The 12,842-nt window shown below is 40.7% G+C and overlaps 1 protein-coding gene across 7 annotated transcripts in view; it reads right to left on the reverse strand.

Annotated features, from left to right (window-relative positions):
- Positions 1 to 12,842, reverse strand: part of mtor (mechanistic target of rapamycin kinase) — a 474,957-nt gene that overhangs the window by 37,571 nt on the left and 424,544 nt on the right. For all 7 annotated transcript variants that reach the window (XM_060852056.1, XM_060852057.1, XM_060852054.1 and 4 more), the window contains 3 exons: positions 9,528 to 9,624; positions 1,989 to 2,087; positions 150 to 272 (listed from right to left, as the gene is read on the reverse strand). In XM_060852056.1, the coding sequence (XP_060708039.1) occupies positions 150 to 272; positions 1,989 to 2,087; positions 9,528 to 9,624 (319 nt within the window). The remainder of the gene's footprint in view (positions 1 to 149; positions 273 to 1,988; positions 2,088 to 9,527; positions 9,625 to 12,842) is intronic.

Here is a 12,842-nt window from a genome sequence, read left to right on the forward strand (position 1 = left end):
GTTTCTTTTATCTTTGATATGATCTAGTTACATTTAAACAAATTATGTTCTTAAAATTTGATACACAGCCTTTGAAAGGTAATCAATAGAAAATAATAATGGATTTCTTCTGTAAAACTTAGCTAAATATGACAGAGACATCTGCTTACCATCATGGCCTGTTGGACTAGTGTGTTGCTATGCTCACACATATTCTTCAGGATCTTATTAGCAGCGCTGTGACGAGCAGGAGTAGTGGACTTGGATGCAACAGTGAGTGGGTAAATCAGAGCCTGTGGTTTAAGAAAAGGACATATCATTAAATGAACCACATCAAACTGCAAAGGGAAAGTATGATTTTAAATACAAAATTGCCCATCCTTGAACAAAATTATAATCATGAGTTTTTATGATAAGTCATAATGGAGTAAAGACAGAAGAAAAATCTGCAGGTTAGCTATTAAATGTGAAATTCTCACTTCCTAATTGATCATGTATGGGCAAAGATTTGAATTTCTGTTTGACACCATTGCCCCACCAAGCTACAATCGACTGTAGTCTTTGTCAACAACAAGATTTGATTAAGATTCATGTTGAGCATACGAAACAGGTGAAGTAACAAACAAAAACACCCCCACCCCCCCCACCAATTCCGTTGAGAATGCATCATATCTGATGACTTCCTACTTCTTAGGCAGTCCCTTGAGACTAAGGATGACTTTCTTCTGGTCTGGAGTTTGGGTCTTTATGGTGATTAAAGGGTCAGGATCTACAGGTTCGGCAAGTGGTGTTTGAAGATACAGGTGGGTAGAATGCTCAGGTTTTTGCAAACATATTCTTCTGTTTGTGCTTGACCTCCACCTTGGCCAAGTGGTAACGGAGTTGCTCCAGATGGTCGCACATTTATCAATGCTTCTTCTCCAGTTAGGGCAGTCTGAGGCAAGAGATTTGCCTGAAACGGTGGGTCTTTTACCTTGTTTTCATGAGGGCTTTGAGGGACTCCTTGAAGTGTTTTCTCTACTTTCTTTGCTATGACACAGCTCTCAGTAGAGAGTTGTTTTCAAAGTCTTGTATCAGACAGCAGAGGATGTAATAAATCAAATGCAGCCAATTTATAGTAACCAATGCCTCGTGGCTGAGACATTGGGCTGAGAGAAGATATTGATATTGGAGTGTCTATCCTGCCATTGCATTTGCAGTATGTTGCAGAGGGTTTACTGGTGATATGTGTCTAACAATTTGATAGGTCTCTCATAGGTTGTCCATAGCTCTGATACATGAAAGGTAGGTGGCACTACTACTCATGTAGACCATGAGCTTGGTATCTCACTTCAGATTTTTGATATTCAATAATCTGTTCCCCAGATGACCAAAAACTGAAGTGGCATACTGGAGACGATGCTCAATTTCATTATTGATGTCTGCCCTCACTGAAGGAAATGCCCAAGGTGGGAAAATTGGCCCAAACTTTCTAGTAGTTCACTGTGTATCTGTCAGCTGGGAGGAATTATGGAGCGCCCTCCTCAAATTTGGCTGCCTGCAGAAATTCATCACTGTTCTTCATCCATTGCTCAACAAAATGCAAGTTGTGATCTTCACCAACCTCCCCACCATAGAATACATGTGCAAACTGGGGTCAAGCAGGACTGTTATTGCACCAATATCATTCTTGAACTTGCTTGCAACAACACTCGATTCCTAATCTATGAAGATTTTTGCTAAACTGAAGTTTCTTGACAGGGAGTGGGACATTCTTCAACTTAAGTTATCTCCATTGTAGAACCAAGAGAACCGCAACCTCTGTCACTGAGCTGCGGCAGGCAGACATTGCTTGCATGTGTACTTCAATGATACAATAAAATACACCAAGTAAATACAACAGCAACTACTTTAATAAATTTCATTTGTTATTAGATAGATTAAGTTTAATATTGGGATAAATTTATGGACAGACTAAATTTGTAACAATTGTTTGCAAAGATAGAGAAATTAATTGCTGTTTTGTTTACCTGTGGATGGTATCTACCAATGTCTGTCAGAAGCTGGTGAATAAGTCGACCCACTAAGGCACGTGGTGTATCGATTCTTGCAATGAGTTGAGGGATTACCTGAAGAAAATTCCCCAAAAGTAGTAAAACAATTTGCTCCAAAGATCACTTTGTAGAAAACATGCATACTTTGAATCGAGAGTACAAAGATATACTGTTGCCTTAAACATGCTTGCTTTCTAAACTGTAGCCACCAGGGTCTGCTGCTCAGAGTTTTACACCACGGAAAGAAACCCTTCCGTCTAACTCATCTTCCGCCAACCAAATATCCTGAACTGATCTAGTCCTATTTACCAGCATTTGGCCCTTTTCCCTCTAACCTCTTTCTATTCTATGCCTTTTATATGTTGTAATAGTACCTGCCTTCACCATTTCCTCTGGCAGCTCGTTCCATATATACACCATCCTCTGCATGAAAACATTGCCCCCCCCAGTCCCTTTTAAATCTTTTCCCTCTCACCTTAAAGTTATGCCCTCTAGTTTTGGACTCCCCTACTCTGGGAAAAAATAGCTTGTCTATTCACCCTATCTATGCCCCTCAAGATTTTATAAACCTCCATAAGATCACCCCTCAGCCCTCCGATGTTTTAGGGGAAAAAGCCCCAGCCCTCTCCTGTAATGCTCTCCTCTGAAAAGGCCGCAGCTCCACGGGTACCTAGCAGTCTTGGTCAAATGCCTTAACTTTACCTGTGAGCTAGTGTTTGTGAACAGTCTACATGACCCAGGAAATATCTCATTCAAATGGTCACATGCACCTTCCACCAGGTGGCGCTAGGTATTTACCAGGTCTAAACACTGGTCAAATTAGCCTCCTTCACTGATGACTCTGCTTGTAATTATAGCATGTTGGGAAAATACAGTTACCTCAGCACGGACAGAGGAATGAAGATGGAATCTTTGGTAGAACATTCCACTACACTAGGTGGTGTCTTTATCAATTATAAAGAATGTAATGTCACTGCCATACTCAATAGTTAATTTCAAAAGTTAAGGATTGAATTTGACAATGAAGTGTTATAACCACCTTAGAGAAAGCTACTGGCGAATACATTTGGAAAACAGAAATTTCTTTGTATTAGCTTTCTGATCCCACTTGATTGTATACTGGACACGTCAGTTCCCAGAATGAAACTTGGCTAGATAAATTATGTCCTTTTTCCCAGTTATGTTTAATCTTTTTCATCGGTTAACGTGCGGGTAAGTCCCTCAAACATGATCAGACAAAACTGCAAATAGCCTTCAATAACAAAATAGAAGTTTATAACATGAAAGGAGAAAAAGCTATAGATATGAATAGGAGATAGATAGATAGATGGATCTTGATAAACATCAGAACCAAGTTTGAATCTGTTGTCCAACACTATCCGTTACAGAGATTCAATCCCAGAGAAACTGCAGTCCTTTCTCAGCTTTTAAATTTCTACTGAATTGATTTTCACTGGTTTCATTTTCTTGGTAAGCAGAGTCAGCCTTACATTCCTATTGTAAGTCTGTAGTCACAAACCTCTCACATTTCTGATGATGTAAATGCTTTTCAATTCTAACGAATTCAAGATCTCTAAACAAACTCTTCTGATCTGGAAGGTCTACAGATGAAAATCCACTTCTACCAAGGGGACTTGTTCTGAACTGAAAAACCAGGTTCTCCTGCTAGGAGAGAAATCTCTTGACTATTACTGTACTTTGTTTTTTACTGAGCTGTAGCTTTGAATCTTTTGTAGATTCAGAGTCATACAGCATGGAAACAGAACCTACGGTCCATGCTGCACATAATCCCAAACTAAACGAGTCGCATCTGCCTGCTCCTGGCTCATATCCCTTTCCTATTCATGTACTTATCCAAATGTCTTTTAAACACTGTTATTGTACCCACATCCACCACTTCCTCAGGAAGTTCATTCCACATGTAAATCACCCTCTGTGTAAAAAATTTCCCCGCATGTCTTTTTTAAATTGCTCTCCGCTCATCTTAAAAATATGCCCCCTAGTCTTGGCATCCCCCATTCTAGGGAAAAGACAACTCCTAAGCAGTTGACTGAAGTCATTCACCTTCTTAGAAATTATGCATTTGGGTCAAAGTCCAAATTACCCTTTCAAAAATGTCTTTACAGAACTAACCAAAATTTGTCTCTATTTCTTAGCAAAAATCCAAGCTCCAATAATGATAATAACATTATACCTGTTTATCATAACAGAATCATGCATCCCTCAAAAAAATGATAAATTGGAGCTTTTGCATAAACAGGCTCGATTTTGTGCTCCTCTGCAAGTATATATGAATACCAAAAGGACTCGTAAAACGTGTTTGAGTTTGATTTACCAAGATACAGTAAGAAGTGTTGTTTCACGCAACCTAAAGCTTGCACACTCCAAATTAATAGCCATATCAGGGCTTCACCAATAAAGCAGGGACAAGCCAGCTGGTTTTATTGGACATACTGGTATTGGCTAGTTAGAAGGTAGTGGTGGAGAAATCTCCTTTGAAGCCCCAAATTTCCAGCAGATCTGCCCTCCCTTATGGTCATTACCCCCATTGCTCTTTCAAAAGCAGTCGCCACCACTCCTCACTAGAACATACCAGCTTGGCCCTGCTAATATCTTGGATTTGTGTTCAGTCTGGCTCTCACAACCTCTTTTTTTTCCTCAGAGTCTACCTATAGTCCCAGCAATGGCCAATCACTACAAGAACTTGACACTGCTGGATCTATGGAGCTGCTGGCTAATCAGACATGCTGATAGCTCTCAGAGGTAGAAATTGTTTTAAGATGGTGTTAGAAATCTCATTCTGAACCAATTAACCTCCCGATGAGCTTAAAATGGTTGTGAAGTAACCAGCTTTCTGGTGGGTCGGCTCTCAATTGGCCTCTCAGCTAGGAGGAACAGGTACTACAGGCATGGAAAACAGCTCCCTGTCAAATCCCATGCGCCTACTACTGAGCATTGTTCAAAACTGACATCCAAAGTCCAACATAGTTGTAGTTTACAAACAAAGACCATAATGAAACTTTTAAAAATCAAGTTAAGAACTATGTCATTAAATAGAGATGCTGGGCTAGATGATATGTTGTACTGCATGATGTGGAACCTGGCAGACCTCATTGTGGTTCATACTGACCACATCTGCAGCAAGTATTGGTTGTTTGAGGAACTAGGAAAAAGTGAGGACTGTAGATGCTGGAGGTCAGAGCTGAAAAATGTGTTGCTGGAAAGGCGCAGCAGGTCAGGCAGCATCCAAGGAGCGGGAGAATTGATGTTTCGGGCATAGGCCTGAAGAAGGGCTTATGCCCGAAACGTCGATTCTCCCGCTCCTTGGATGCTGCCTGACCTGCTGCGCTTTTCCAGCAGCACATTTTTCAGTTCTGTTTGAGGAACTACAGATCAGAGCTGATGAGCTTCAAATACTGTGGCACATCAGGGAGGTGGAGTTACCTGGAGGTTGTGTTTTAAGGTGCCAGTCACACCTTATACTAACTTTGAATTTAGTCAATGGTCCGGGACAGGGGGTTGTGACTACAAGCGAGGTTAGCAGAGGGATCCTGGAGGTAGTACCAAGGAGCCTCAGCCTTTGAGCTTACCTAACAGGTTTGAGATTCTTGTTCCATGTGTGGGTGAGAATGGGGGCTGTAAACAGGATGAGCAAACTGACCATAGCACCATGATACAGGGAGCCATTCAAAAGGGGGTTAGAAAAGAGAAATGTAGTTGTAATCAGGAATGGAACAGTCAGGGGAATAGACACTGTGCTCTCTGGCCAGAATCGAGAGTTCCAAAGGCTGTGTTGCTTTTGTTTGGGTTCAGGTTCTCATCTAAGCTGGGGGTAGGAGGGCAAAGATACAGTTGTCATGGTCCACGTAGGTACCAATGAAATAGGTAGGAAGAGGAAAGAAATTCTGTTAAGAAATATGAGCATAATGACTAAATCAGAAACCAGAACTAAAAACGTAATAATCTCCAGATTACTGCCTGAGCTGTGAACAAATTGGCAGAAGGTCAACAAGGTTAAAGACATAAATGTGTGGCTCAAAGATTGGCGTGGAAGAAATGTGTCAAAATGAATGGGACATTGGCCTGAGCAATGGGGAAGATGGGAGCTGTTCTGATTGGATGGGCTGCACCTAAATCATACTGGGACCAGAGTCCTAGTAAATCACATGACCAGGGCTGTGGATATGGCTTTAAATTAAATATTGGGGCAGTGAGATCATTTGCATGGAAGATGATGGAAAAAGAAGGGAATAGGGAAGACTCAGCAGAAGTTATTAAAGTTCCACAGTAAGTAATAGGACAGATAGTATGGAAAGGGTCAGGAACCTAACTGAAATAACTCCACCCAGCAGTGGCTCATCATCAAGTCACCCTTTATTTACATGTGGAAAGTCCTTGACAATGATTCAGCTCTGTTAGAGGCAGCTCTCAGAGTGAACAGGATGCGTGACACTCCTGCCTTTATCCATCTGCTAGGGCTTCCTGATTGGACGGGATTAAGAGCCCCATTCAGGGAACTCATATTCTATGATGTCCACCTGGCTGACCTCGTTACAATTACTACACTAACTTCTGGCCCAGCAGATGAGGGGACAATTATGAGATATGCAGCCAATGCAGGACTGAGTAGTAGTAAGAAATGAAATAAAATCGATAGCAAAAAGTTATGTAGGGTCAGAAGGTACAGAATCTATGTTGGTAAAGTTGAGGAATTGCAAAGGAAAAAAGACTGATGGAAGTTGTGTTCAGACTTCTAGCAGTAAATCAGGATGTGGGAAAGAAAATAATTCAGAAGATAGAAAAGACATGTAAGAAAGCCAGTGTTACAATAATCCCTCAGGGCTTCAACATGCAGGTGGACTGCGAAAATCAAGTTGGTAGCTCATCGCCAAGAAAAGGAATTTGTGGAATGACTCCTAGATAGTTTTTAAGCAGCTCATGGTAGAGCCCATGAGGCAACAGACAATCCTGGTGACGTGTAATGTGGAAGACTTGATTAGGGAGCTTTAGGTGAAGGAACTCCTAGGGGGCTGTGACCATATGATACAGTTCACTCCATATGAGATGGGGAAGCTGGAATCAAATGTAACAGCATTACAACTGAGTAAAGATAATGACAGAGACATGCGGGAGGAGCTGGCTATGATTGATTGGAATAGGAGCCTAGCAGGGAAGATGGTGGAGCAGCAATGGCAGGGGTTAATTGAGGAGGCACTGCATAAATCGATCCCAAAGAAGCAGCAGCATACTAAGAGTAGGGTAAGTAAACAATGGCTGACAAGGGAAGTCAGGGACATTGTAAAAGCAAAAGAAATAGCAAACAATGAGGTAAAGATTAGTGGGAACCCAGAGGATTTGGAAACCTTTAAAAACCAACAGTAGATAACTACAAAAGCAATAAGGCTGGAGAAAATGAAATAAGAGAGTAAGCTAGCTAGTAATATAAAAGACAATTTCAAGGTACGTAAAAGATAAGACAGACACAAAAGTGGACATGGGTGTACTGGGAAATGAGGCTGAAGTAATAGTAATAGGAAACAAAGAAATGACAGGGGAACTGAATAGGTACTCTGCATTAGTTTTCACAGTGAAAGACACCAGCAACATACCAGAACATCAAAAGAGTCAGGGACAAAGGTGAGGCCAGTGACTATCACTAAGTAGAAGGTGCTTGGGAAACTAAAAGGACCGAAGGTGGGAAAATCACCCAGATTGGATGAACTACACCCCATGGTTCTAGAGGAGATAGTGGATGCATTAGTATTGATCTTTCAGAATAACTGGAGTCAGGCAGGATACCAGAAATCTGGAAAAAGGCTAATGTGCACTCCTGTTTAAGAAGGGAGGGAGGCAGAAGACAGGAAACAAAATGCTGGTTAGCTTGACCTTGGTTCTTGGTAAGACTTTAAAGTCTATTATCGAGGATGAGATTGTGAGTACTTGTAAAATAGTGAGAGTCAGCATAGCTTTGTCAAGGGGAGGTCATGCCAGACAAACCTTTTAGAATTCTTAATGATAATGAGCAAGTTAGATAAATGACAGCCGGTGGACATGATCTATTTGGAATTCCGGAAGGCCTTTGACAAGGTACCGCAAAAGAGGCCACTAAGTAAGACCAAGAGCCCATAGCTTTGTTGGGGTAAGGTACTGGCATGGATAGGGGATTGGCTGACTGGCAGAAGGCAGAGAGTAGGGATAAAGGGGTCTTTTTCAGGAATGTAGCCGGTGACTAGTCGGGACCATAATATTCATGTTACACATTAACAGTTTGGACAAAGTAACTGAGGGCAATGTTGCTAAATTTGCAGATGACACAAAGATAGGTGGAGGGGCAGGTAGTGTTGAGGAAATAGAGAGGCTGCAGAAAGACTAGGACAGGCTAGGAGAACAGCAAAGAAGGGGCAGATGGAATACAGAACGGGAAAGGTGAGCGATTATGCACTTTGGTAGGAAGAATACAGGTAGAGACCATTTTCTAAATGGGAAAGGCTTCAGAAATTTGAAGAACAAGTTCTTGTTAAAGATTCTCTTAAGGTTAACATTCAGATTCAGTTGGCAGTTTGAAAGGCAAATATAATATTAGGGTTAATTTCATAAGGCTTGAATGCAAGAGCAGAAATGTCCTGCTGAGTCAGACTACATCTGGAATATTGTGAGCAGTTTTGGACCCTGTACCGAAGGAAGGACGTGCTGATATTGGAAGGGGTCCAGAGGAGAGTTACAAGAATGATCCTGGGGTTGAAGAGATTGTCATGTAAGGAGGACTCTAGGTCTTTACTCAATGGAGCCCAATAGGATATGGGGGGATATGATTGAAATTCACAGAAAACAGAGGCCTGGATAAAGTGGACGTGAAGAAGATGCTTCTACGAGAAGAGATTAGGACCTGAGGGCACAGCTTCCAAGAAAGGTGATGACTCTTTAGAGCTTAGATGAGGGGAAATTTCTTCAGCCAGAGAGTATTGAATCTGTGGAACTCATTGCCACAGAGGGTTTTGAAGGCCAAGTTACTGAGTGTACTTAAGGCAGCATCTGATTGGTAAAGGGATCAAGGGTTACAAGGAGAAGGCAGGAGAATGATGTTGAGAAACATATCAGCCTGTATTGAATCGTGGAAGAGATTTGATATGCTGAAAGGTTTTATTCCTCTCTCATATCTAAGATCCTGCACAGTTTTCTTTCATCAGCTTTGGGTTGTGCAGCTGTATGACAACATTATACTGTATGGAATTTAAAATTAAAAGGTAATTATTAGAGTTAAGAATGACAATTGAGTCTTATTCTACAGATAAAATGAAAAATCAAATGCTGGATTAGCCGGCCCCGACAGGAAGACAGACGGGTTCACGTTTCAGTGGGAACACTGTACCAGTCAGATGCTCAAGAATCCAATGTGCATTTAAAATATTTTGTTACTGTGCACCACACTCTAATAGAACAGTCACTTTAACACTTGTACTTACAGGTGAATAAAGAGGTGAAAGTACTAATGCCAATGTCTAAACAGTTGCATACCTGAAGCCAGGTATCAATCTGAATTGTTTTGATCCCCTCAACCAGAGCTTCGTTCACATCGGGCCAATGTCCATAATCAAACCACAGCGTTAGAACTCTATAAATAAACAAGAAAATAACATTAATCTCAGTTAAACAACTTTAATTTTTAAACTTATCAACTGAACCAATCTTTTGTGGGGGAAGAAGCCAAGTAGTCTACTATAATCTTACTGATCCTGAGTTCTAGGTTGAAATGCAGCATAAATAAATAGGATAAAATCCTTCATCATTTGGCTGTGGAAATTCTTAAGTAAAATGAGTTTTGATATTGTCAGTCCAGAATCAGTTATGGGCTACAGTGGAAAACCGCCCAGCATTGATGACTATGCTATTCTGAACAACCATAAGTGGCATTAATGGAAAGAGGGCAGTACATTGCTATAATAACTAACCACAGACTAAGCATACAGAAACAGAATTTAAAAACTAGTACATTTCCACAGAGCAGAGCAACCCAAACTGTCTTTAAGCCACATACAACCTATGTATACCAGATCTTGTGTTATTCTGGATCATGTCATTCATGGCACCACTGGTATGCTAGATTATATAAGCAACAGTTGTATCAACACTTTGCTTCATGTTCGGTTCTTTTCATTGAATCTTACAGGCAACAAGAAATCTAAATATGTGTTCAATATTATGAAGATTTTACTGAAAAGTAAAGAGGAAAATGCTCTCTTTTAGTCAGTAAGCCTATACATGGGTGGGGTGTGAGGCTCAAGAGTATATTTTTAAGAATATCACTCAAAGAATAAAACAAGAATATTTTACAAATAAAGTTATAACTATGTAATATAGTGGTGAAAGCACAATTCTTAGAAGTCAATGGAAAAAAGTTTAATTTTTAAAGTCTATCGATGAAGAGGACATGAATTGGACTAGTTTGTTCTGTTCGGAGGACAATTCAGGTGTGATGGACTTTGTGCTGTCCCCATCGAAGCTGTAAACTACTGTGATTCGATGTTACTGCTGCAGTAAGAGAATGGAGAAGGCTTCATTTTGGACAAAAATTACACTGGAATGGAATGATGTGGATTTACTCACAATATGAATTATAATGAATGTAAAAGTAATTTCTGACCAAGAGTTTTCCTCACTGCTTGTATGTGTTTTGAATTATTGAGCAACAGAGTTACAGGCAGGAATGAACAAGGTCGTTTACTTGCTTTCTTGCTCAAGGAGTATCCTTCAAGTCAGAACAATTAAAAAAAATTACCTTGGAAACCTATATAGAAATGTATTTCATGATAGCAAATGTATTTCATGACAGCGCCTGAGACCCGGCTTCAATTCCCGACTCAGGCGACTGACTGTGTGGAGTTTGCACGTTCTCCCCGTGTCTGCGTGGGTTTCCTCCGGGTGCTCCGGTTTCCTCCCACAGTCCAAAGATGTGCGGGTCAGGTGAATTGGCCATGCTAAATTGCCCGTAGTGTTAGGTAAGGGGTAAACATAGGGGTATGGGTGGGTTGCGCTTCAGCCGGTCGGTGTGGACTTGTTGGGCCGAAGGGCCTGTTTCCACACTGTAAGTAATCTAATCTAATCTAAAAACATTTTACTGTAAAGGTAAATTTGCCGTAGTCCTACCAGACTATAGGGTCACTCAAAGTTTGGAAGAAGATTTGTAGTTCGGGTGCTCGTTGTTGTGGTTCTGTTTGCCGAGCAACATCAATTCCCAGCTTGGCGAACAGAACCACAACATAGGGTCACTCCCTCACTAAAGAGAGACGACTGGTGGAAACTTGACCTGAGGGTCACCATCTCTCAGGCAAGGGGGGAGGGGTTGAAAAGGTTCAGTTAATTGCTTCTAAGTTGGTAACAATTGGAAATCAGTTAACTGTTCTCAACTGAAGTATTTACAGAAGTCACTAGGTGTCACCCCTTCCTTACTCAAACCTGCCTGTTACATTTGTTTGATCAAATCAAAAAGCACTGAATTGTCAGAGTAAACTTCATTTGTACAGCATTAAAGGCTAAGGGACATGCCAAAAACTTGCATACGTATAGACCTGCCATCATTGATATCTAGCTCTCCCGTACCGAAAAGTTTAGATGGATTTATGGCCTAATCGTGTTCCCTTTAATTATTTTCTTTTGCCCATATTCGCTACAAGTAGTGTATCTGCATGCTGAAAGCACTGTTTCAATATTTTTAGCCTGGTGGTTCAATTCCAAAATCATAGTCTTCTTTTCACAACTTTTAATCAATATTTTATGGAAACTGGTTTTGCTTGAATTGAAGCATAGAACTTACAAGCACCTGTTGTTAGATTACAGAAGATGTTCTCACAATTTGATAATCAGGATCAAGTTTTCCCTTTGTTTTTCTAATCTCCTTGGTGATTTCTGAAACATCTTTCTCCCCAAAAAGGTTTTAAGAATGCGTCTAAGTGGCTTCTGACTTCTTAGTACAGCACGAAAACTGACCCTTTGGTCCAACTCATCCATGCCGACTGGATATCCCAAATTAATCTAGTCCCATATGCCAGCATTTGGCCCATATCCTTCTAAACCCTTCCCAATGATAACCCAAACAGATGCCTTCTAAATGCTGTAATTGTACCAGCCTCCACCACTTCCTCTGGCAACTCATTCCCTTTATGCACCAACCTCTGCATGACAAAATTGCCTCTCAGGTCCCTTCAACATTTTTCCCTTTTCACCTTAAACCTATGCCCTCTAGTTTTGAATTCTCCTACTCTGGGAAAAATACCAAAGCTATTCACCATGTTCATGCCCCTCAAGATTTTATAAACCTCAATAAAGTCACCTCTCAACCTACGACGCTCCATGGAAAATAGCCCTAACCTAAACCGCCTCCCCCGATAGCTCAAACCCTCCAAACCCAGCAACATCCTTGTAAATATTTTTGGCACTCTCTAAGTTTCACAACATCTTTCTTATTGCGAGGAGACCAAAATTTAATGCAGTATTCCAGAAGTGGCCTAACCAATACCCTGTACATCCACAACATGACATCCCAACTCCTCTACCCAATGTACTGACCAATTGTATATTCTGCCAGATCCTCTCGACCTATGAGTGAGGAGAATCAAGTTAAAATGGCATTTTGGAATGGTTCCTCCATTAAATGATACAGGGAACAAATAAAAGGTGATGACAAGTCATCAATAATGGGGAAATAATGCTTTGGTTGCCCTTTGTATTGATATTGTAAATAAATTACAAAGATTTTTGTGGCTATTGTGAATGCATTAAAAGAAAAATCGAAAATAGGCTTGGAAATTGCAACTCAAGAGTGTTTAAACTTCA

Source organism: Hemiscyllium ocellatum, chromosome 37, assembly GCF_020745735.1.
Source record: "Hemiscyllium ocellatum isolate sHemOce1 chromosome 37, sHemOce1.pat.X.cur, whole genome shotgun sequence".
NCBI classification, from domain to species: Eukaryota; Metazoa; Chordata; class Chondrichthyes; order Orectolobiformes; family Hemiscylliidae; genus Hemiscyllium; species Hemiscyllium ocellatum.